This window comes from Leuresthes tenuis, unplaced genomic scaffold (assembly GCF_036924035.1).
Source record: "Leuresthes tenuis unplaced genomic scaffold, fLeuTen1.0.hap1 SCAF_10, whole genome shotgun sequence".
Taxonomy (NCBI): domain Eukaryota; kingdom Metazoa; phylum Chordata; class Actinopteri; order Atheriniformes; family Atherinopsidae; genus Leuresthes; species Leuresthes tenuis.
In genome coordinates this window covers 34,706,727-34,733,246 of record NW_027325364.1, presented here as the reverse complement: position 1 = coordinate 34,733,246, position 26,520 = coordinate 34,706,727, and the positions used below count along the sequence as shown (strand labels likewise).

The following is a 26,520-nucleotide window of genomic DNA, read 5'->3' as shown; positions in this document are numbered from 1 at the left end:
GGAGCCTGACAATTCTTGACGGTCATTCTCTGCTACTAATGTAAAATGAAGCTGGTGGTAGATAAGTCTGGCAGTGTTTCTACTAAGCGAAGGGTCTACAGTATAGTTCCAGCCTCACAGCAGTATAACCGAGCTGCTGTCCAACTCTTTGAGTTTCTGAAATAGATTGGATCTTTGTAGAAATAGATTGGTAAAATATGTTGTAAAAAGGAAATGCGTACCTTTTATGGTTGCTTGTACAATGTGAATACTGCCCAGTACTAATTCACATATTGAAACGTGACTTAAGTAAGGGCAGTGAGAAAAAAGAACAGCTACACCTATATAATGTGTCCAATGGCTTGAGAACAGCATTATCATTTGACCTGCATGTTTCCAGGAGAAAGAACACATCAATGTTTTATTTACATCAAGCTCCGCTAATGCAGCTCTCTTGTTCCAGTCCCTTCTATTCATGTTTAAAATGTGATTCTAAGAGGCTCCGTGAAAAGGATAGAAAAAAGAAGATGGAAAAAGACAGGGACATGTGCCAAAAAAAGGGAAACACCTTGTGCATTCCATCCATCAGAATACTGTTTTTACCTTTCACTCCACTTATCCGTCCAAAGTCATATGTTACATCTAAGAAATCATTATTCTCCTGACGCAAGTAAATCTATTGTTCATCTTGAAACAGAACGTCAGAAAACTGTGAAAGAGTATCATCCTTCATCAAATGGCCTCTGCCACTCCCTGTTGCTCTGCATACAAGCTGCTGATAGCAGTACCAACAGCAGGCAACTCACTGGAATCAATGGGCACTGACTCACCTGAGCAGCCACTAGATTTAGACTTAGACTCAACTTTATTTATCTCTTGGGATGATTCCTTCAGGGAAATTCAAGTCTCCAGCAACTTATACAAAAAAAAAATGCAAAAAATATAAAGGAGCAGCACACATTGGGATACAAAATATACAATACAAAGTATGCAAGATACAGAAAATAGCTAAATATAAACTCTGAACTAAATATAGATTATATCAAATTAGGTTATTGCACTGTATTTGAATGAAATGAGTTATTGCACATAGCAGTTGGATATTCCTCTTCCTCTGTCCCTGTTACCTCCTACCCTCAATTGAGGACTTATGCAGTCTGATAGCCTGAGAGACAAAGGAGTTCTTAAGTCTGTTGGTCTTGCACTTTGGAAGTGCTGGCTGCCCACAGGGATGACAACCCACGGACCATTTACCTGAAAACCCACTGTCTGCCTGCTCACATGAACTATCTCTATCTGCAAGTTCAGTTGAACTAGCTATGCCTACCTAAAAAGCCGAACACTGGAGACAGTGAACTGTGTAGATGGTGCATGCAAAAGGTACAATGGGTAGAAACAGATTGCCCAAAGCCACTAATATGTGGCACTCCTCTCGCAAAGACGCTATTACAGCCTTAGTCATCCAAGAGTCATGAAGTATATTCTCATGTCCAACCTGTTCTCCAAAGAAAGATAGAAAAAATTGTTTATCTTTATTTAAACATAGCCTTCTATTTCAGTTTACAAGTCCATACAAACTAAGAATTCTAATAATGTTAATGCTGTTATGAAATGAAAAATTAAGAGCTTTCCCAGCAACTCTTAAGGCCTTCAAAACTGGGTGGCTGGGATCCCCTCAAAAAGTTACAGGATACAACTTTATAACAGCTGGTATTTCCAAAATATTTACTGTACTAATACTAATACTTTTTTTATTTGAGTATTTACGCTTTGCCCTAAATTGTTCAAATAAGAAGCTGGTCTCCATCACATAAGTCCCCAATAAAAAAACTATTCCCAATTTAATCCAATCAGATCAGGAAAACATTTTTTCTTTTACTATATCATAATGATGTTTTATTTGTAAAATTGGGATTCAAGCCCATGGTTTTCTGTGAGGTTTGCCATGTCTCGTGTGAGAAGCTAAGGACTGGATTATCATAAAGGATCATGCCACTAGTTTGATCAATAAATGCCTTTTCAACTTCCTCTTGTGTACAGGGAAGAAGGGGTAGGAGGTGGGTGGGTCACGTTTATTAAAGAGCGCATTCCTTACAGGGTTATAGATATTGGGGTTGAGATGGAGACTATTATAATAGAAATATGGATAGGGAAGAGAAAGTTGGCAATAATAAACTTTTATAACCCATGCAGGAAGTTGGATATAAAGAAACTGGAAGAAATGGAGGGCAAGACCAATGGAAATACAGTGTGGTGTGGAGATTTTAATGCTCATAATACATTGGGGGTGGAGTGAGAAAAATGACAGTAATGGAGAAATAGTAGAAGAAATGTTAGATGGACAGAATCTGGTTTGTGTGAATGATGGAAGAGGGACAAGGATAGATGTAAATACCGGGAAGGAGTCAGCTATAGACCTGACAATAGTGACCAATGTATTAGCACCACTATGTGACTGGAATGTGTATCAAAAAGGGACCATAGGAAGTGATCACTACCCTATATATAATAAAATAAATATAGAGACAGTACAGGACACGGAGAGAGTAGGGGGAAGATGGATCTTAAAAAAAGCAAATTGGATAGAGTTTACAAAGGAAAGTGAAAAAAAATCTGGATCGGGTTAATGATAACATGGAGGTGGAAATGATGGAGAGGGACATAAAGCAGGGGATCATATCAGCAGCAAACAGATGTATACCTAAAAGTTCAGGGAGAAAGAAAAACAAGTTAGTACCATGGTGGGATGAAAAGTGTAGACAAGCAATAAAGAGTAGAAATAAAGCATTTAAGTTAGTTAAAAGATACCATAACTTTCAACATTTGATTCAGTATAAGCAAGCGCAAAGAATATAGAAAAGAAGAAATAGGAAAAAACTTTTTGTCCAGTAGTTGTCGGCATATGCAACACTAAGGATGCCAGCTGCCATTAAAAATCAAAGAAGAAGAATAAGAATATTCTTTGTCAGATCCTCACCGTCATTTGTGTCAAGTCAAGTCGTCCTTGTTAATGTCAGGTTTTGTCATTTTAGTATTTTTTTGTATTCCGGCTTTGCCTTGCTGTTTGTTACTTTCTTTTCACAGGGTCTCCACAGGGCTGCTGTCTCAGCCCTAAACTCTTCACCTTGTACACCAGCGACTGCGTCTCCACCCGGGATGACACCGTCATCATCAAATACGCGGATGACACATCCATCTGATCAAAGGTGGGGACGAGTCGGGATACAGGGGTGTCAGAAGGCAATGAGCTGGAATATAGAGGGGTCAGTTGGTGTGACTGGAAATACCTCTACATCAACACTGGCAAGACGAAGGAGCTCCTGATCGACTTTTGCAAAAAGTCACCTCACGCCAGTGAACATCCAGGGATGGGACATTGAAACTGTGGTGGACAACAAATATCTGGGGGTTCACCTAAATAATAAACTGGACTGGTCCACAAATTAGGGCTGTAAAGTCCTAGTCGACTGATCGACTTATTAGTTGATATGTTCTGGGTCGACCAAAATTCTGATTGGTCGTGTTAATTTTATACAGTCTATGGTTAATTTCATCAAGAGGAAAGTACCAAGTGCTAATGGGGGTGTTTTTTGGATTAGCCCAATCCACTAGAGACGTTGAACAACGTCCACGTTATTCAACGTCGGGTGGTTTGCTGAGTATTTATTTTTATTTTGAGCGTTTCATTTACAGTGAGTCCTCCTCTACCATCCATGTCAAAGACATCAGCAGTGTGGCAGAATTTTACCCAAAATAGATGGCGGGAAAAAAGTCGAATGCAAAATTTGCAAACAACAGTTTGTGTATCACGGCATAAGTACAAACATGGCGTATCATCTAAAAACGGTAATATTTCAATACTATAGGCGATTAATATCTTATCAAATATATTTAGTCTAATAATCGTTTATTTGTGTCATAACTGCAGGCGCACCCGCCCGCAACAATGGCAGCATCCCTTTATTTTTCAGTAATGCACAACTTTATTTTGTTCGCACTTGTCTCGATCTGGGATGTTCAATTAAGCTAATTTTGTTCAATTCCCTTCCTGTGCTGATATCAGTACATTTTTGGTAATCATGGGCTATCATATTGCGTCAGAGTTGAGTTTTCCATCAGACTCGAGTTTCCATAACACCACATGAGCGCACTCAGTCATCACTCATCATCACTGCTACTTACTATTTCACCTACATATTACTCCTACATTCTGTTTTACATCTTGTACCTTTTTGCATTTGTTCATTTATCTTGTGTACATTCCTTCATCACAGAGCTCTGTAATGTGCAATCTTCTCACTTGTGGGATAATAAAGGTTAATGGGTATTATCGTGCTGTAAAACAAAGTGTGACCACGTTTTCAAAGACCAAGCTCCAAAATACCTTAAAGATCTCATAGTTCAATACCATATACAGAGCACTTCATTCTCAGACAGCAGGCTTACTTGTGGTTTCTAGAGTTTCTAAAAAAAGTAGAATGAGAAGCAGAGCCTTCAGGTATCAGGACCCTCTCTTGAGGACCCAGCTGTCAGTTTGGGTTTGGGAAGCAGACACCTTTTCTACTTTTTTTTTTATAAAAGGTTTAATTGTTCAGGATAGTTATGTCAATAAAGGCCTAGATTGCAAGGGGACATCCTATGATGCAACTTTCTTGTTTATATGACATTGTTGTCATGAACTTGTGTTTCCTTTTCTCAGAAGGTACTTCTGGTCTGTTGTTGGAGTGCTTATTGATCCCACTTTCCTGTCCTCTCAAACCCCAAATGGTGAAGGTAGATATTGGCCCTTCTTGAGCCTGCATCTGCTGGATGTTTCTACCTGTTAAAAGGGATTTTTTTCTTGCAATTTTCTATGCAAGAAAAAAAGTTTCTATGCAATCTATTGGTTTCCTTAGTTCTGCAACTTTTTTTTTTATAATTGGCATTGTATAAATTTGGACTGATATGTATTTTAATTAATTAAAACTTGATTGGATTATCATTATATTACAATGCATTGGATTATACTTGGCTTGAATTGGTCCGTCAACCAATTAGTCACCAGTTCTAGAGCAGAGTTAAGTTCCCTTATTTGAGTCGGAGTGAAAGAACAGCATGTTGACAGGATGTTGGTAACAAACCAGTCTGAAGACACTCCTGCAGAACCTCCTATATGTTTATTCCCAGGTGCCTCCAAAAGTCCCTATATATCTGCTGACGATCCATCCAAACCAGGAGAGCAGCAGCAGTTTGCACCCCCAAGGCAATGTTAGCATCCAGCACAAACCAATCAGCAGTACTCAGCTTACGAAGCCCCTCCAATAGCTTGTCTACACAGTCTCAATTACATTCTCCTTTCTTGAGGAGGTCATCATAAAAATCCACTGCTTGAAGCTTAACAATGAAGTGCCAATATGAATTGCACCTAGTGGTTGGTGAAACACAAAACCCCAAAGTTATTAGGTGACTGTCAGTGAAACCAACTAGATGAATAAAACAAAACCAAAAAAACACATACAGCTATTTCTGAAAGACCATTTCTGAAATAACAGCTCTTTTGGTGCCAGAGTCCATCTTTTCTTCAATAATAGTTTTAGTAACAGGCATCACAGCACAAGCAGCTGAAGCTTGATCAAACAAAGCTCAGGAATGCAATGGCAGATCTCATGTTTTTCTCAGCCTCATTCCTTTGTTGAAACACTTTGGCCATTGTACCAATAATAGCATTCACTAGATCAGTATGCTGCTCTCTATTTTGATCACTTGTCCACCCCACATACCCCTCTGACATCAGTCAGTGTGTGGTAGCAGCGTCAGTAGTTGAGGAGTTGAAACCTCCACAGCCTCTGTGATGGAGAGCCTCCTGAGAGACAGAATATGATTCAACATGCTTCTCTTGAAACCTAAACCTACAAATTGAATAAATGGGGAAACACCAGAAATGGTGATCTGGGTGGAATGCACAGTGAGCCATGAGACCGGCAGGTACCCTGGTTCAGTGAAACACTGCTTGCAATCAATTCAGTCATTAAAGGCACCTCTTTAGGAAAAACAACCACACCTTTTTTCCTCATGGAGGTATAAGCCAGGTTGACACTAGTGGGGTCAGGCTACACCCGACCCTATGGGTCTCAGAGACAGGGACAGTGTCTCTGAAGACACCCCCCTTAAGAGTAACATGGCCCCAAGCACACACTGCAATCAGCATGTATAACATAGCTATCACACTGGTTACGATAGATTAGATAGATTAGATAGATAGATTAGATAGATAGATAATGTATACATACCTGTCTCAGCAGAACCATGTCCTGCATGACAAAGGCAATATAGAACAGCGAGGCAAAACAGTTGAAGAAGTTGAACTAAACAGAAGAACAACAGCGAAAATGAGTGAGGTAGCAACAAGAAAAGTTGTACTCTGATACATAAAAATGTATGCCAAATGTATAAAACCTAAATAAGTCATGTATACTCACTACCAATACTTTGAGGACAAGGTGATTCTGATATGAAGACTCGAGCCTGTGATTTTCTAAACACACAAAGTGAGAAACGACAATAAGAGCAGCTACTTGTCATATTTTATTTATGTTGAGGGTCTAAATTGGTAAAAGAGTGAATTTAGACTTGAGAGAACTTCTCACCCCACTCAGTGAGGAACTCAGCCGCATATCTGTAGATTAGGTTCATGATCTCTATGACCACAGCATAAATAATACTGGGGATGAAAGAGAGTACTGCTGTCCAGAATGTAGGCTCTGCATCATAAAGAGACAGCGCCCATCCTTCCATTTGGAAGTAAATCATCATGATGTACAGTGACAGATAAAGGCAAAGCAGGACAAAGGGAAGGGACACCAGATAGATACGTAGCTGACGCTTGGCATTGGGGTAGAGAGGCTCCTCACGGCCCGTCACAGGGTTGAACCCAAGGATGCCGTGAAATCCAGGTCGAGGTTCTTCAAATGCCTTCTTCCTGCTTAATGTGCCCCACCGGTAGGCTAGTGAAGCACTGCATCTCTTCCATAACTAGTGGAGGGAGGGTTAAATAAATATGACAGACTTCAGTAGTATTGCTCATTCAGTACATATAGTAATAAGACAGGGACAAAAGAAATCCCATCATAATAATATAATAATATTTATTACACACTGGCCTGCTGCAATCATATAATTGTGGAATAGCTTAATTGAACTAAGTAAAGCATGTGTTTGGAAGAGATGCCATTATGTTTAATGTATGTATGAGACATTATTGTGACTTCTTTATATGTCAGTGAAATAAGTGTCCATACCTCCAGGATAAGTGTGCACCAGATCAGGTTGAAGACAGCAAAGACTACATATTTGTCATAGTCTTCCCAGTCAAAAAGATAGTAAGGCACTCCAATTAGGGCCATGGGTACCAGGGCAAACGTAAAGTACTCCAGAAAGCCAAAGTAGAGTGCCTGGCCCTCACCATAGTAGTGTCTGATATCATCTGGGAGTAGAGAGAGGGAAAAGAAGTGTGCAGGAGCATGAACAGGAATAGTGACAGTGATTCTGGGGAAAACAATTCAACAATGAACTGAGGAGGATATAAGAACAAAAAAAACAACAAAGCACTACAAAACATAATTAAATGCTGTAAATCAGCAATGATCGGGCCCAAGCACGTGCGCATGTTGGGGTAGGTGTTGGACGCCGGGCGGCGCGCATTGCACAGCACAGCTGTCCCGGAAGTGTAGAGCAGGCTGTAAGAATCCCATGTATAGCAAGACATCATCATCAGGGTTTTTAAAAATTCTTAGGGGGAGCCACTGAGCCATTTAGCTCCAGCCACACATGATATACTTTACATACGTACGAGGTCGTCAACGTGGACGTGTGCCAAGTTTCATTACCTTGCAATGATGATATGGCTTTAAACCCACAAACGCCATCACACGATCTTAGGCGCCTGGCCATGATCGCGCTGTTTAGACTTTGGAATAGGTGATCACAACTTTTAATCCCCCATGGCTGAAGAGTAGCCAGAGCAATTTTGAAAGCGTAACCATTTAATCTGTAGGAGGATTTCGATCACATGCGAGGTGTGGAAACAGGCAAAGCGGCACCAATTTGCATTGTCCACTCAAAATGGCCAACTTCCTGTGGGCCTGGCAACATGAGGTCTGAGGCTTTTTTCATCAAGCTCTGCAGTCATCAAGCTCTGCAGTGGCCTGATAAGAAGCCATTCATTTGAATCAGGTGTGTTGGAGGAGGGAAACATCGAAAACATGCAGGGCAGTGGGTCCTGAGGACCATGGTTGAAGAACACTGGTCTACTTCATTCAAGCTAACACTTGCCATTGCAGACCTTCCTCATCCACACATACTAGTATAGCCACAGATTTTGGCCAGTGACAGGGGACGTAAAGTGAGTAGCGGCTCACTAATGACTTTTTTTCAAATGACTATTTTGCACCGTTTCTACTCTACCTTGATTTACACAATGTGAAATAAACTTTTTTTAAATTAGGGGAGGCTTAGCTCCACTCATCCATTTATACCAGTTGTACCAGGCGATCATCCATGTGAAATTTGAGACAGATTATATATTTTATGTAACAGCTATATGTACTTCCTTATACAAAGTGATATCCATTTATAAGCGTGCGGAGAAATGGCAATGACAGAATATTGATTTGTGCATCTGTTCAGCAGCTGACTCTCATCCAACAACTGAGGCTTGGTACAGATTGGAGTTGGTATGTGAGAGGAAGAACCACTTCTGATTTCAAAACGAATTCAAGTTTAAAGTGGGTGGGTCATTGAGACGAGAAAATATATAAACTTTACTGTTTACTGTTTCTGTCCAGTTGATCGAAACCATCAGCTTGTATTTGAGACCTAATCCCAACAAGACTGTTCAAGGATGGTCCAGAATGTGGCGGTGCGTCTGGTCTTTCAGCTTGAAAGATCACGTCACCCCTCTGCTTGTTGAGCTCCACTGGCCACCCTTACCTGCCCACAAGTCACTCATGTTAACCTACAAAGTGCTTAATAGAACGGCTCCCATCTACTTGAATGCTTTCGCAAAGGCTTATGTCAGGACTCAGTCACTCCGGTCATCGCAGGATTGTCGTCTAGCAGTGCCTACACCATGCTCAAGACAATCCAGACTATTTTCATATGTCATGCCACAATGGTGGAATGACCCACCGAGCGCTACCAGAACAGGGGTGTCCCTGTCTATCTTCAAGAAACTCTCGAAGACCCAACTCTTCAGACAGCATCTCCTATCCTAGCACTTACCCTGTACTTCCTTACCCCCTCTACTGCATTTTCTCTTTCTGTACTAAAAGCATCTGCCAAATGCATCAACATTAAACATAAGGAGATTTTCCCCTTCATCAACACTCTCATATTGGATTTGATCAATCTGTCTTTGTTGATAGGATATGTACCACAGAGTTTTAAGGTGTAATTAAACCTTTACTTACTTGTTGCAGCTCAACTTTGTGATAATTTTCACAGAAATGTTTGTTTTAACAGTTTCAGTCAGGATTCAGAGTGCATCATAGCACAGAAACAGCATTGAAAGTTGCCAATGATCTCCACTTAGCTTCTGATAGTGGGATTAAAGGAACAGAATTAGGCTGGTTTAAGTCATATTTATCTGATAGATTCCAGTTTGTTCTTGTAAACGAAGAATCTTCCTCCCACCACCTGCAGGGTTCTATACTTGGATTAATTATTTTTACTCTATATATGCTTCCATTAGGTAACATTATTAGATAGTATGGCATCATTTTCGATTGCATTGAAACCAATAGGTCGGTCAGACTATATGGATGTCTTAAAGACAAAGACTTAGATGACACAGGAGTTTCTGTTCCTAAATTCAGACAAAACTGAAGTTATTGCCTTTGGACCCAAATTCTTCTCCTTCTCTCTTCATCTCTTAAGACCAGACACGCCGCCGTGTTCTGGATCATCTGCAGAGGTTTTACAGCACAGGCTAGGAGACCAATTGGGAGAGCACAGCAGTAGTCAAGGTGGGAGATGACCATGACCTGCACCAGGAGCTCGGTGGCATGCTGCGTTAGGTATGGTCTGATCTTTCTTATGTTTAGCAATGCAAAGCAGCATGAACGAGCAACAGAGGTAACGTGATCTTTAAAGGTTAGTTGGTCATCAATCATGACACCCAAGTTTCTAGCAACCTTTGATGGAGCAAGAGATAGGGATTCAGTTTGGATGCAGATGCTGTGGTGTATGGTTGGTTTGGCTGTGAAGACAAGCAGTTCAGTTTTTAAGGCTTCTGTCATAGCCAACAGAGCCGTTTCGGTGGAGTGTCCACTTTTAAACCCAGATTGATTTGGGTCAAGGAGGTTGTTATGTGAGAGGTAATCAGTGACCTGCTTAAAGACCGCCCTTTCAAAGGTTTTAGACAGAAACAGGAGGAGAGAGACCGGCCGATAATTCTCCACATGAGTTGGAGGGAGGGAAGGTTTCTTGAGCAGCTGTGTAACCTGGGCTTGCTTGAATGTGGTAGGAAATGTGCCCGATGTCATTGAAGCATTAATCACATGCGTTACTGCTGCAGTTACAGTAGGAGCAATGGATTGGAAAAGATTAATGGGAACGGGGTCCAGCGGGCGTGTAGTAGGACGACGACATGTGAGAAGTTTAGACACACTGCTCTGAGCGAGAGGGGTGAATGAGGAAAATGATGCAGTAGGACTTCTGCATGCAGATTTTGTGGTACCAGGTTCGGTAAACTGTTTTATTATAGTTGCCACTTTGTCAGTAAACAATGAGGCCAATGTGTCTGCTGTTAGATTGGTAGCAGATGGCGGAGGCGGAGGATTAAGTAGAGTTTTGAAAGTGGAAAAAAGTTTCCGGGTGTCAGTAGTACTATGAATCTTGTTAATTTAGAAAGACTTTTTTGCATCAGTAACAGCGGATGCGAATGATGACAGTAGCTCCTGGAGTTTAGCTAGATCTACAGGATCTTTTGACTTGTGCCATTTCCTTTAGGCTGCTCTGAGATTGGTGCGCAACGCTCGGAGAGTATCATTAAGCCAGGGGTGAGACTGGGAGGATCGAGCGGATTTGGTGGATAGAGGACACAGACTATCCAGAGATAAGCTCAGAGTAGAGCAAAGGGACTCCGTGGCATCATTAACCTGAAGGGAGGAGAATGTGCTGGAGGTTGGAAGAGCGGAGGCAACAACGGAGGAGAAGTGGGTGGGCGACAGGTTACGGAGATTGCGGCGGAAGGAAACCATAGGGGTGGAGGAAGATGGTCTTCTCCGGAGACTCACTCCGAACTGAATGAAATAGTGGTCAGAGATATGCAGAGGTGTGACAGACTCTGTAGCACAGTTTCTTGTGAAAATGAGATCTAGCACTTTGCCAGCTTTATGGGTCGGAGGACTGCTGAGCAGTTGTAGCTCAAACGAGTGCATTAGTGTCAGAAAATCAGAAGAGTTAGGACTGTCAAGGTGGATGTTCATGTCACCAAGGACCATTATGGGACAGTCATGCTCCGGGATAGAAGACAGCAAGTTGTCTAGTTCATCTAGAAAGTCATCGAGTTGTCCTGGTGGGCGATATACAACAATCATATAGATTTTGACCGGTGCAGTTACCAAGATGGCATGGTATTCAAAGGTATTGTATTTAGCATTAGGTAGCAGCTGGTTGCATTTCCATTTGTTGGAAATGAGCATTGACTGATCCAGGCACAGGGGTTGTCGGTTTGCTTAGTCAGTTAGGTAAGAATACACGAGCTTCATGTGGTCTGCAGATGGACCAAGCTGACCGGAACAGGTTGGTGTAGATGACATTTGCAGGTCATACAGGTCTTGTACACAAGGAGTAGAAGCTTTTAAGATGTAGTAAACCTGTAACAATGGTCTCATTTATGTAAAGACAACTGTTTGACAAAAAAAAAAAAGACAAACAATGACATATTCTTCACTCACCAAGAGGCTGGAGGGAAAACTTGATTTTTTTATACCAAGAAAAAGAAAGTCTCTTTAGTTCCTCTTTTTCGTGTAGAGGGAAAATTTGGATCAGGATGCCTTTGGACAGCAATCTCCGAACTAGGATGTAAAAAAAAAGAGAACAATATGTTAACTTCTGTAATATTTCTATTTAATTTTTGCTATCAGTTCACTTGGGTACAATTCAGTTCTACAGTTGCTTGGGAAAGAGTATTCATTCCCTTGCCATTCTTTCCCGTTTTGTTGCCCTAAAATTCAAATGCATTTTAATATTCGTGTGAGTGTGTGTGTATGTGTGTAAATCAAAGGATTTACACAACATGCCAACAACCTTGAAGATGCTAAATATTTGTTTTACTGAAGCAAACCAGTAGTCGCTATGTGTGTGTGAACAAATGCAAGTGCTCTGTCATTCATTTGCTTCCTGAAACATGATTTCATAGAGGCAGCACATCTGCAATTCAACTTAACTACTTCTTTATCTCACCTTGGGAATAATTCAATTCAATTCAGTTTTATTTATACAGCGCCAAATTACAACAAATGTCATTTCAAGGCACTTGATTAATATAATCCATTTCAAGCCGATTGGAGTTCAATTCATTGTAATCATAATCCAATTCATTCATATAGAGCCAATTCCAAAAAGAAAGTCTAGCTAAGGAAACCAACAGATTGCACCGAAACTTGTCTTCAGTCCAATCTCCCATCCTGAGCGTGCCTGAGGCAACTGTGTGGAAAGGAATGACTCCCTTTTAACAGGAAGAAACCTCTGGCAGAACCACTCAGAATATTGTATTGCATTTGGATATGTATTGTTCCAATACTGTCACCACTGAAGGAAGTGAAGGAAGGAAGAAAAGAAATGATGGTTGAGTAGTGGTGGTCAGAGGTAGAAGTGGAGTGGCAGGCTGTGTTATATCTGCTCCCAAGGAAAAGTCAGAGCAGTTCAAAATCAATTTATTGTAATTTCAACATACAACATGTCAAAACTAAATACATTACTCTGGGTCATGTCAATAACAGAGGTAGTGTAGTAAAGCAGTGGACGTAGAGTAGAGCTTTCTTCTTTTTCTTACAGCTTAAAAATGTCACAACTGTTGACGTCTCTCAGATGTAAATGCATCACAATAGCTACTCAAAGAGTAAAATCTTGTCACAGGCTAAAGCTGAAAAGGAAACCATATGTAACTGGAAGGTTGAATTATACATCAAAATGTAGTGTTCAGTGGGTTTTGCTTATTCAATTACTTTTATTATCAATATTACTATTTTAATCATTGATGATCTGATCCGGGTAGAGATCAAGATCTGAGTAGTGACCGAACAAAAAAGATCACAGATACAAGCGGTTGAAATGGTTTCCTTCGGAGAGTGGCTGAGCTCAGCCTTAGAGATAGGGGGAGGAGCTTGGCCATTCGGAGGGAACTGGAGTAGAGTCAGCTGAGGAGGTTCATCTGGTTAGGATGTCTCCTGGTCAACTCCCTTTGGAGGTTTTTCAGGCACGTCCAACTGGGACCCAGGACTCGCTGGAAATATTACATAATCTTCTGGCCTGGGAACACCTTGGGATCCCCCAGGAAGAGCTGGAGAGAGGGATGTGTGGGTTTCTGTCTTGGACCTGTTGCCTCTGTGGCCTAACCTCGGTTAAGCAGATGAAAGTGGATGGATGGATAGATTGATATAATTCAAATATGATTTCTTTTTTCTATAATTAAATTATTTTTTCATGTAATTTCATGAGGTGTCTTGAGAACCTGGTCCGTGTTTCACATCAAAACAAGCCTGCCATCCACACCACACCAGTTTCCATACAGGCTAAACTATTCTACATAGAATGCCATTGCCACTGCTCTTCACAACACATTTACTCATATGGAACAATGGGGGAATGATGCCATAATTCAATCGCAAGTAACCCGATCCAATTCGATTTCTTGTCAGATTAAGGTGTCTACATGAACTGAATAACTCAATCTTATTGTAATTTAATCATTAATCCGATCCGATGGCACGCATGTAATCGCACTGTCTGAGTCGGTGCAGCGCTATGGCATCACACTGCTGCTGAGAGAAAAGTGCTCCAGAGCGTCATTAATACTGTCAAGAAACTCACTGGGTGCCCTCTGTCCTCTGCTGTCCTCAGGGAGGTGCCTCAGAACCATTGGAACAAGAACATACAGACTAAAAAACTGATTTTTAATCAAATTATCTCTAATTTGACTTTGCTGTTTCTTTTAATCAGTTTAGTTTTTCTCTGATGTTTAGCTTTTAATCTTTTACCTTTCTTTTATAGTGCCAAATCTGAGAGCTCAACCACGTTAGACTTGTACAATGACAATAAAGATATTCTGATTCATAAAGAGCTGGCATGCAAGGTTTGGTGAGCACGGGACCAATTAGCATCAAGCAGGACCTTGGGGCACATCATAGAACACACTAAGGGAGCTAGGACATCATCCCTGTAGCTCAGGAGGGGCGGCTGTAGCTCAGGAGGAAGAGCAGTCGCCCACCAATTGGAAGGTCGGTGGTTCGACTCTGGCTTCCCCGGGCTACATGTCGAAGAGGCAAGACACTGAACCCCACGTTGCCTCCCAGTGTATCACTGGCGTGCTGTATGAATGTGTGTGAGTGGGGTGAATGCGGCATGTAGTGAAGCGCTTTGAGTGGTCAGTTAGACTAGAAAAGCGCTATACAAGTACAAGTCCATTTACCATTTAAGATGTTGAGGTTCTCTTTGGGAGTGACCAGTATGGTCCATTTACCATCCCTACATCCACTTTTCCCCCCCAACATACAAATGCAAAATTTACCTTTAATTCCTTGAGTCATATGGCATGATATAAGGTATTACAAATAGCCATATAAATATAGTACTATAATTTGCCAACTGGAGAAATAGATGATAAGATATGTGCATACAAAAATTTGGGTAAATTCAGTACATATCAAGTTAAATAAAATTAAGCAGAAAAAAATTTCTGTTGGTAGAAGAAAATGCAAATGTCTTCAAGAAAGAACTGAAGATCCAGGGGATACCTGACCCACAATCCCAGAGCTCAGATCAGTATATTAAAAAGCTCTTGTATGAGCTACGCTGTCCATCCATCAATTTCCTGTACCCGCTTAATCAACTCAGGGTCCGCGGGGTGGGGGGGCTGAAGCCTATTCCAGCTGTCATTGGGTGTGAGGCAGGGTATACATTGGACAGTGGGGGAGCCAGAGTACCCAGAGAGAACCCACTGGTACTAGAGGAGAACATGCAAACTCCATGTACACTGAAAGCCCCCTGCGGGGATTCTAACCAGGAACCCTCTTGCTGTGAGGTGACAGTGCTTACCACCATGCAGCCCAGCTACCCTTTCTGAAATTCTGAGTACCTTTGGGAGTTTGTTACCCTGGGGGCCTCCACAGGCAGTGTGGAGTTTTTAATGGAAACTCTTCTTCACCCTGGAGTACACCACTGATGATCAGTCCAGAAATGAGTTTGTCTATGTGTTAAGACATTCTTACTTTTCAATTTTCAGTGTTTTTTCCTTGACTATATTGTTTGAATGTGTGTTTATGTTTTGTTTTCTTTTGTTTTTTGTGGGGAGGCACAGTGGTGTGGTGGTTACCACTGTTAATTGGTGATTCTAAACTAACCCTAGGAGTGAGTGAGCATGGTTGTTTGTGTCATTTGTCTCTTTGTGGCCCTGTGATGGACTAGCCACTATCCAGGATGTACCCTGCCTCTCGCCCAATGGCAGCTGGGATAGGCTCCAGCCCCCTGAATCGGATTAAGCGGGTATAAAAATGGATGGATGGATGGATAGTTGTTTGTTTCCTTGTTTGAGGGTAAAATATGCTGCCTCGTCCTGTTCTGTCTGATTCTGTCAGAGCTTTTTGGAGAAGGAACGTGTTTTGGCAGTGGTGAAGGTAAATGCTCGCGTAGGAGAGGTATTCCATTGGAGCGACTAACATCTCTGTGTTTCCTGACATGAGTAAGGAAGTTGCTTATACAAGAAAGCGGTTTACTGAAAACAGGAAGAAACTAAATACGCTGAATGTTTATTTCACATTGGCATTTCCTGCTGTCCTGCACCTTACGTAGAAAGGAGAGAGGGTGAGTTTTACAGATCCCCCGAGAGGCAAGAAGCTGCTGAATGAAACAGGAGAGCAGTCACAATAGAATGTAGCTGTTTAAAGCATGAATGGATGCTGGAGTCCGCTGTTGGATGGTTTTCTTGTTTGGATTTGTTTGGCTACAAGGAGCTGAAGACAAAGGAAAGAATTTTCTTTTCTTTTTGACATGGACCTGAGTCTGAGATTATATTCATTTCATTTTGGACTAAATGCATATTGTGTGCTGGTTAGTAGCATACATACTAACGTGAGTGGACCCATTAAGGGCCTGTATGGTTTCAGTTACGGGTTGTTTTAATTTATTTCTTCTGCTCCAATGGTTGTCACTATAACAGGTATTTAACAGATAAAAATGTGAAGGTTGAGTTGTCCGAATAGTAGTGGTATTTTACAGATATGGGATGGAGGGGTAAATTGTTTAAGGAGGGGGGTGGTGCAGGGTTCAGAGGCATCTGGTTGTAGCGCCTTATAGACCATGTGTGGGTGGGATCACACCCTTGAAAACCATTTTGAGGGACCAGGGTGGAGGGTATGGGTGGTTGTTTATAGTTATGTTTTCAGCACTGCACGGGTAGTGATGGGGAGGTTTCTTCTTCTATGGGCATACATACATGTAAATGGTGGTCTAACATTACCTAATGGCTAAATTTATTAAGGTCATTACATGAATGACTATGAACAGGTCCCAGAATTCTATTAAAAGAAAGAAATGGTTAAGCTATCTAAAAACTCATCATGCTGATGTAACCCAGTGTTACGGGTCCCCAGGATGGGGACCGCGGTGACAAATATGTTACTTGTAAAAGCAGGTGAAGAGCAGAGTAATGAAGACACGATGCGTCTCCGTTTTCCTCCAGAATGTGTCTGAGTCTGATTTATTTTACACAAAATCAAGCTATGTAAACACTAAACATGAGTCTTCACTACGCAATTCAGTTGGTTCTATGTTCACATCATAAAGTGCACAGGCTCATTAACAAGCTCTTGACCTAAACGAGCTTGGCTCGTAATGGCGGCTGTAATTGCGGCTGTGCTAGCACGTTTTACCCGTAAATAACTCAAACAAACCTCCTCCAACTCTCTTATTTACATTAGTGTGGATAAAAGGTGACAAAATAAAACAATATTTTTCCGGTTCACACACCATTTACTGATCTGTAAAAGCAGGTGAAGAGCCGAGTAATGAAGACAAGATGTGTCTCCGTTTTCCTCCAGAATGTGTCTGAGGGAGTAGCGGAAGGTGGAGCTCCTTTACCGTACCCCCTGAACATCTGGAGCGCCCACAAACATTCCGCCCCACTGCTTTTCAAAATAAAAAGACCCCCTTTTGTATGGTTCTCTATTTTTAAATAAAATTATAATAAATACATACATTTATGAAAAGTGTCCCATAAACACAAATGTTTTACAAGACATTACAAGACACCCCTCTCAGGGGTGCCACACCAGCAACAAAAAAAGTATCAGCAACAGAACAGGTAATTAGTTAAATTATCTAAAGAATGCAATATATTAATTTAGAGGGGAGAAGAGAAATAAATTAAGGTGGAATCAAAAGTCTGTTTATTGACACAGATTTAGAAGGGTAATTAAGTTGTGATCCTGTGTAAGAAATATGCAGGAAGAATATGCATGTATGTGTCCTTTGTGTTTACACATGGAGTGAATTGAATACTATGCAGTAGGAGATAACTCTAAGCTGTGTGTTGGATAAGTGCACAGTACGCCCTTAAACTCTATTCTCTGCTAATTCGTCTTTCATTGGTTCAAGGGTTGGTCATCAAGCATCACCTGGACTAGTTGGTTGAAAAAAAAAAAAAAACGGGAGGAAGAGAGAACGAGGGACAATGAGTAGAAGGAAAAAAAGTTTGGTTAAGAGTTGTGTAAAGATTTGTAAAAACTAAAATACTCTGTATGGTAATGAGTGAAGTTAGTCGTTCACATTATGAAGCGCATGAAGGGGAGCCTCAGTTAATGAGCGGGCGCAGACGTCAATGAAGGACACGTGCTTCAAGGAGACTGTTCGCAACTGTAGCTGCCGGGCCAGTCATTCGGGTGTGTGGGTGAGGATAACGCCTGAGGGACCTTCTGGATGTACTTTTTGGTTCATGCTGTGCCAAAAAAGAGGAATACCCATCTGGGAGAGAAGCCATCCGCAGCGAACTGCATAAGTTCGGTTTGGAACGACAGAAGGAAATGGCAGAAGGAAATGTTTCATCTGTGTTGAGACTTGATTGTGTTCAGGTCAGAGGTGACTTTGTTATTACTGGAAGGGTAAACAGTACTCTTATTATTTTCTAAACAGTTGTATGGAGTAATTTATTTGGAATGTAGCTCGGTTTTGTATATGAAGGTTAAACACAAGTGACCTTGATAAAGGTAAACATTATCGAATCTACCTGTAATCAGAAAGAATCCAAACCACCCCATCGGTCTTTACAAGTTGGGCAGGTTACTTGTTATATGTAGAGTGGTGGGGGGCTACACTGATATTGCTCTCATTTAGGAGACTCATATGGTGGTGAAAGAGGTGGATAAGCTTAAATGAGATTGGGTAGGCCAAGTATTTCATAACTCATGCAGTAGTAAGCAAAATAGAGTGGCAATACTGGTACACAAGAAACTAAACTTAGTTGCCCTCAATTAAACAAAATGATTTGTGTTCATGCTGCCATTGACAGAGTACAAATTAATATAAGTAATGTGTATGCTCCAAACAAAGAGGATAGTGACTTTTTACATCTCAGCTCTTTTTACAGCTCAGGTAGTGATGGCAGGCGACTTCAGTCAAGTCCAAGATGCTCATTTATATCGAAAAACATATAAGTACCTAAAGATAGACTGGCTATACAGCTGATGATGAAAGACCATGGTCTGGTAGACATATGGAAGGTGGTCAATCCCAGAGAAAAGGAATACACCTTTTTTTTGTCATACTCAAGGATTGACTATTTTCTAGATTCAAGACAAATTACTGAGGTTGTAGCTGATAATGCCCCTGTAGAGTTGATTGTAGACCTGAAGGCAAGTAGATCTACTGGAAACAGATCGAGACTAAATACTTCTCTTCTTCAGGACCCCATATTATAGATAGATATGGACGTCCATATCTATCTTATGGATTTTTTTTAACAGAATGTCAGAACAACAGAGAGGCTTGGAAGTGGCCTCAAGGCATACATGAGGTGATATTTAATTTCATCTCACAGTCTTGTTACCTGAACAAAATGACCAATTTGAAGATCAAAGATCTAGAATCTCAAATCAAGAGTAAGGAAACTGAATTATCACAATGTTTTAGTGAACATGGATTTAAGGAAGTCTCTAACCTGAAGTTTCAGCATAATGAGGTTTATAATAAGTAAGCAGAATATGCTCTTTTCAGGTTGAAGACCAGTTTTTATGAAAGTGGGGAGAAAGCAAGCAAACTGTTAGTGACACAATTGAAGCAAAAGGCTGCTAGCCTCTTAATTCCAGCCATCAGCAATGACAAAGAGGATGTGCTAACTGACAATGCAGAAATAAATGGGATAATTAAGAATTTCTATGAGAACTTATACAGGTCAGAAATGTCAGTAGACCAATCTAAATATGCAGGTTTTTTTTTTCAAAACTACATATTCCAGAGGTTTCTCACACACAAGTTAAAATGTTGGATGTGCATGTAGTTGGATGCGCCTGAATCTAAGGTTAGAGCAGCTAATTTGTCAATTAAAAATGGAAAGTCACGTGGTTTAGATGGCTCCCCAATAAATTATTATAAGACTAACATTGATCTGTTAGCATCTCTTTCAACAAAGGTTTACTCAGAAGCGCTGGAGGCTGGGTTTCTGCCTCCTTCTTTCAATGATGCAGTAATAACAGTTTTATTGAAAAAAGATAATGATATGAACCAGGTAGTTAAAGGCCAATTAGTTTGGAAAATGTGGACTGTAAGATACTATCTAAGGTATTGGCATTGAGATTGGAGAAAGTTTCCCCAAAAATCATCAACGATGATCAGGCTGGGTTCATTAAAGGAAGATCATCTGCTGATAATCCATGACGCCTACTACACCTTATGTGATTAAAGCACAAGAAAGATGTTCCTATTGCTGCCTTCTCCCTGGATGCCATGAAGGCCTTTGATAGGGTGAAATGGGCATATTTGATATATACTCTGAAGGCCTTTGGCTTTGGGGAGGGGTTCATCAAATGGGTGAAGGTTTTGTATTCAGCACCACGGGCAACAGTTCTTACTAATGGCACCATGTCCTCTTTTTTTCAGTAAGGACGAAGAAACAGACAGGGGGACTCCCTGTTTCCATTGCTTTATCTGAGATGTCAGGTTACAAAATCAACTGGCACAAATCCGAAGTTACGTCTATATCACTTGGTTGTACAGTTGCAGATTTTGGGGTATATCCATTCACTTGGGTATCCTCAGGAATAAAAGATTTTCAGGTTGAAGACCAGTTTTTATGAAAGTGGGGAGAAAGCAAGCAAACTGTTAGTGACACAATTGAAGCAAAAGGCTGCTAGCCTCTTAATTCCAGCCACCAGCAATGACAAACCACAGGCTTCCTATCACTGGTATGAATTAATATGAATCCTGTTCTTAAGATTATTAAGACTAACTTTGCCAAGTGGAAAATTATAAATTATCTCTATGGGGTAAAATAAATACAGTTAAAATGATGGTCTCTTCAAAGATAAACTATATCTCTATCATGGTTCTTATGAATATCCCTGAGTCCCTAATAAAACAGTACAATGATATAGTTAGGGGTTACCTGTGGGATGGAAAGAAACCTAGGATCAGCTTGAATAAGTTGTTTACTACAAGGGAAAGAGGCAGCCTGGCCTTACCAAACATAGAGCTATATAATATCTCTTTTGAATTGAGGGCTTCTGGGGGTGGATGGTTGGATTTAGAGAGATCACTAACCTATCCATTTAAATACATACATGCTTTGTCTTATTAACCAGCAGATGCCCACCAAATTAATCCTATTCTTCAGCACTCAAGGGATGTCTGGAACAAGGTTCACAAATTGTTTGGCTTGTCTCAGTATAAACAGAGCTATTCATGCATTTGGGAAAACCCTATGGTTAGAATATGGAAAGCAACAATCTTTTTGAGAACATGGTATAAGAAGGGAATTGCTAACACTAAAGATTTATTTGAGGAGCGGGTAGTGTATTTATTTCAAGACTTAAAGAAAATATGGTCTTAAAGGGTACTTTTGGAAATACCTTCAGTTGCACAGTTGTGTGAAATCTATGGGTTACACTGTAGGAAAGGATGAGACTGTCCTGCAGAGGTTCTTAAAGCTTCCCAAGATGATGCATTCATCCTTTGTTTTCTACAAAGTGTCTGCTAAAACTCTATGGTAAAAGTGAGAATTTGAGGATTGTATGGCAAAAAGATTAAGGCATTGAAATGGAACAAAAAGTGTGGGATAATATTGTGCATAACATGGGGTGGCCAGTGAAAGACATTAAAACCAAGTTAATACATTACAAAATAATTGATCAGTATAACTGGACTCCTGTTAGACTTCAGAGACTTGGTTTAAGTCAAAGTAATGTGCGGTGGAAATGTAAGAGTTCTATCGGTACATCTCATGTGGGACTGTCCACTGGTTTCCCCTTTTTGGGCTCAGGTAATTGAGACTTTGGAAGAGTTGCCGCAGCAGCCCCTGCCCAGCTCACTGTGTTTTTGTTTACTCTGTGACAAAACTGTGCTAACAGTTGGACTTACAAAGGCATAGTTGGAGCTAGTTATTGCAGGCTCCCTGACTGCAGCCAAGGTAATTATAAGAAAATGGAAAGGATCCTTGTCACAAGGATTGGATCAAGCTAATGACAAGTACAGCCTCATATGAACTTATGCTGGCTAAAGTGAGAAATTTACTGTCTAAGTTCTCTGGTGTGTGTATGTAATATTTGTATGTGACGTAATGTATGTGTGTAAGGGGGAGGGATACTATCGCTATCTGTTTTTTTGCTTTGTTTTTTTTGGTGTGTGTGTATTATTTTTCTAACAATGCCTCTTTGTGATAAGGTAGTTAATCACCTGGATTGTCTTCTGTTATATTGCAATGTGTTTTTTGAAAAATAAAAAAAATTGGAATAACAAAAAAAAAAACAGGAGAGCCACCTCGACAGGTCAAGACTCAGCAATGCACCTACATCTAAAGGAAAAGGGACACTCTGAGGACAGTAATTTACACATTCTGAACAGAGAACACAGATGGATTGAGAGAGGAGTCAAGGAAGCCATCTATATCAAACTGAAAAAAACATCTTTGAACAGAGGAGGTGGTCTCAGGTATAACCTTCCCAGCGCCTAAAATGCAGCATTGTATACAATCTATATGTGTGTGTGTACAGATATGTATATACATATATACACATCTGTAGGATATGATTATAAACTGCAAGCATGCAACATATTTGCATATAAAATAACTATAAAGTCTATAAATACACAAAGGGTAGTGTAACCCTATCCATTATCATCAATGATCCTAACAGGAGAATGCCAATGGACAGAAAGAGGGAGGAGGAAAGACAGGTGGATCAGAATAGTGTGAGGTGATCAGAGAAAATAGGGAAAGAATAGATCGTTGCTTATTTGAAAAAGCTGTCATATTTCTTTGAGGACTGCCTTTAGTAAAACCAGATAGTGGTCATTAGTAATTGAATATTGTGCTTTAACATCTCTGCTAAATCCTGTTGCCTTTTCCACCATTTCATAGAAAAGCAGAGCAGCAGGGAAACTCCTGTGGGTCAATTGAATTGAAATGAACTGAACTGAATCTAATTGAACTGAACTAAACTGAATTGAATAAAAGTGCGTAAGAGAGCTTGAAGGAGCATCAGATAGTTGAATCAGAATCTAAATCCTGTAGCTGACAAGCAGACAGAGACTCACTGATTGATTTCCCAGGGTATAGCTTAACCTGGCTGTATCCTGGCACATGTACTTCATCTTTGGCGCGCAGTGTGTCCAGAGCATGTTTGATAATGTACTGACACTCAGCCATACTGAGGAAGTCATCTCCATCCCCTGGGGGGAATGAGCAGATCAGAGATGTCATTGAAACAAGGTAGGACTATCTTGCAAAGGATTAAAAATGCAACAATCTATATTTGATTTGTCCTTATATAAGCTGCAACTTTGACTATAGCTTAAATTCTCCAAAACCAAATACCTTGGAAGTCTTTGAAGTTGTGTTTGTTGGTGTAGGTGAAACCCCTCATGGACCCGTCACTATATTCTTTAAATAGGCCCACATCCTCAGCACCACTGAGTAGTCTTTGTCTGGAGGCACCCACCAGAAACACATTGGGGTTTTCCTTCTCCTGAGCCCCAACTCCAGGCCCCAGCTGCTCCACCAGCAACTCAGCACCTGAGACAGTTGACAGAAATAATATAACTGAATGTAACCGCAAAAAACACAAAAATAACAATAGATTATCTTTCACACCTCCATTCTGCTGTTGGGCCCTTATCCTGCTCAGCAGCCATGCAATGACTTCTTCTTTGGTGTTTGAGGCCAACTCCACCACCACCAGAGGTCTGAATGTGCAGCCACTGGTACCCTCTGCCAGCCCCCGCAGCATTGTTCCAGCTGCCAAAACCACAGCATGAGAAATGACAAAGAACTCAAATCAATACAATGTGCCATTTGGCACCTGAGAAAAAGAGAAGAAGTAAAGGTGGAAATGCTAGGTATACATTCTGAAACCATCACAACGATGGCCATAATTATTAGAAATGGATTAAATCGCAATAAAACCTCCACATTTTGTGAGAGGGTAACAAGAAAGAAATACAGTGCAATCACTGTTGTTGGATTCATTTCTATTTATACTGGATGCTCTAGAGTAGCCACAGCTACTAGAATAGCTGTGAGAGGCCTTTCATAGTTAAAGCTAACTAGCAACTGCTGGTAAAGTTAATATATACGCAAGAACTCATACAATGGGTAAACTTTAAATTGTAATGTTTGTGGCCCAGCACCCCGTGACCTTGTTTGGTATGGATGCATTTGTTTTGTCACAATAGTTTTGAATATTTCAAGGTTGCAGATGATAAAAACATACACTGTAAGTAAGACACTACTTTCCTGCATGGAATCAGCTGACCTTCTATACTATTCTGTGTTCTATGGACAACCAAAGACTTTGCTCCCACAGACATTTTAACAGTTTGTGTCAAGACATCAAACTCACAACAATGTCTACTAAGCCCTATACTAAACTATTCAATTATTTCAATAAGAATTGCTTTAAAATCTAAAAAGAAGAAATATCGTAAACCAACTACCTGCTAATGAGATATCCTCATCACAAACTCTTGAGTAAAATATTGTAAATGCGTTACCTCTCTCTGGCAGTTTACTGCAGTTGTCAGGTCTCTCCTGACTTGGCGTGGGTGCTGCCATAGGCCTCTGAGGGCTGTTTGATAAAACTGCCAACACACCACGCATCATCTGTACATTTGTGTCTTCCTCTTGATAATCTCAACACAAGGCTGTATATGCAGGCCATGCTTTTTTTTTTAATTCAGATTAAGCTTGCCAGTCCTTGCCAGTTTTTATTCCGTTTTGGATTTCAGAACCGAGACCACCCAGTAAAACAGATTTATTTGTCTTACTTTCATATCAGGTAAAATTGTGCTTCCTCTTAGCTGTTACTTTTAGTGTCATGTTTATTTAGTTCTGGTATAAAAAGTGTATTAAGAGTGTCTCATGGAACTTGTGGCAAGGCTTTATAAATCTGGCAAAAATAATGTGTATTCAGATTTCTGCCTTTGTGTGTACACAGTTCTGTTCATGAAACTATACATGACCCTGCGTTGGTAATCACCATTAAACAATTTTTATTCGATTTCCAAATCAGTGAATATTTTATACAAATGAAAGATTTTAAAATGCAGATGTGCTTAATACAGATATTGTATCAAAACTATCCAAGCTTTTACTTTATGAAGCTTGCTATGTGGGTAAGCTGGTTGTGACAAAGCAGTCTTGAGAAATGAGGAAAGGTTGCAGCAGAGAAGAAGCTACAGTAGAGGAATTAATGCCAAGAGAGGTGATTTTGGGAAATGTGCCATTCAAAAAGTATTCAGTGTCTCATGGAAGGGGAAATAAAGTCCAAATTATTGCTGAGTTACATCGTTGTCTCCTTTTATCCTTCCTCCTTACAGCAGTTTGTGCAAACAGTTTCTGGAAATATTACAGTACCTAACATGATGAGTTCATTCAACTTTTTTTTCCTACCAAATAACCAGGACTAATCTTGTTGGTGTGAGCTTTAAGCTTCATTTGCTTTTCATATGGACAATTGAGAGTAATCAAGAGAGAGCCAGAACTCCTTTCTGATTAAATATAGAAATGAGTACAGACCTTTGGGTTTATCAGAGCTGCAGGGACATGTCAGCTAGCAGTTCCCAGACTTAAAAAAACAAAAAAAACAAGCTATAAATGGAAAACGATTTAATTATCACTGATACACACAAAGTCATTTGATGAGTGAACCTTGACATACGCCTCTCTTCGCTTGGCCCATTCCTGGGTACAACCAGCCTGTGTGGGTCTGCTAAACCTTAACAACTCTTGATGTGAAATGGTGAGGATTGTGTATTGTGACTTTAATCCATTAAATGCAATATTTCCAAACAATTTTCATTTCTTCCTTCACTCACAATATACTATGGAAAAGGCAACATAATATCCACGTGATATACAGTGTCTTTCTATCTATGTAAAATGTCATTATTTATTGCACTGATTGAATTGAAATGGTTCGTTTTAATGAGTCAAACTTTGGCCCACAGATGAATAAAAGCGGAAAATGAAGCTCTTTTTTTAATGGCAAGGTACACAATTACATTCTACAGATATAGATAGGAAGACTGACCCTGAGAATACGGCTCGTCGTTTATAATTTTTCTTCTTGCATTGCAGGATTACTAAACTTGACAACGGTTTTAACGAAACACTAAATGGGTGTACCAAATGTTGTCAGCTCAAACAAGATACTAGATAGATTTTACATTTAATTTGCCTAAATTATATACAACAGAGATCAACAAATGCCACTCAGCTACTTACCACAGCTCTCTTCTCAGCTGAGCAACAATCGGTTATTTGACAAAAATACATCTACTTCCGCAGTCTCTGTCTGTTCGAAGTTTGGAGCGCTTGTTTTAAGTACCTAAAAGTGCAGGAAGAGTACGGTGAGCGGGGATAAAGAAGTCACAGTGGAACTGACTGATTAAAAGGGGGAAAGGTGCTGCCAAAAGGAGATATCTATAACAGAAAATCAAACGCCCCACTGACACTGACTCACGTCAGAATCCAACAAGCCATGTGATTTTAAACTTCTGAATTATTTCAATATGGCCACGCTGGCAATGACAGTAAAAGTGGCTATTTCTCCTTAACCACCACGTTCCTCTGTTTGT

General features: G+C 40.4%; 1 protein-coding gene across 2 annotated transcripts in view; it reads right to left on the bottom strand.

Moving 5' to 3' along the window:
* The window catches only part of ano10a (anoctamin 10a), a 41,399-nt gene extending 15,161 nt beyond the window's left edge, over positions 1-26,238 (bottom strand). The window contains exons 1-10 of one of the 2 annotated variants that reach the window (XM_072394970.1): positions 26,168-26,200; positions 25,460-25,508; positions 23,537-23,680; positions 23,261-23,458; positions 22,981-23,115; positions 11,916-12,035; positions 7,257-7,441; positions 6,606-6,990; positions 6,438-6,493; positions 6,249-6,323 (exon numbers count right to left, since the gene is read on the bottom strand). In XM_072394970.1, coding sequence (XP_072251071.1) covers positions 6,249-6,323; positions 6,438-6,493; positions 6,606-6,990; positions 7,257-7,441; positions 11,916-12,035; positions 22,981-23,115; positions 23,261-23,458; positions 23,537-23,672 — 1,290 coding nt within the window. In that variant the 5' untranslated portion in view covers positions 23,673-23,680; positions 25,460-25,508; positions 26,168-26,200. Of the gene's footprint in view, positions 1-6,248; positions 6,324-6,437; positions 6,494-6,605; positions 6,991-7,256; positions 7,442-11,915; positions 12,036-22,980; positions 23,116-23,260; positions 23,459-23,536; positions 23,681-25,459; positions 25,509-26,167 lie in introns of both variants that reach the window. The other variant, XM_072394969.1, reaches the window with a different exon arrangement.
* Positions 26,239-26,520: the final 282 nt, after the last annotated feature.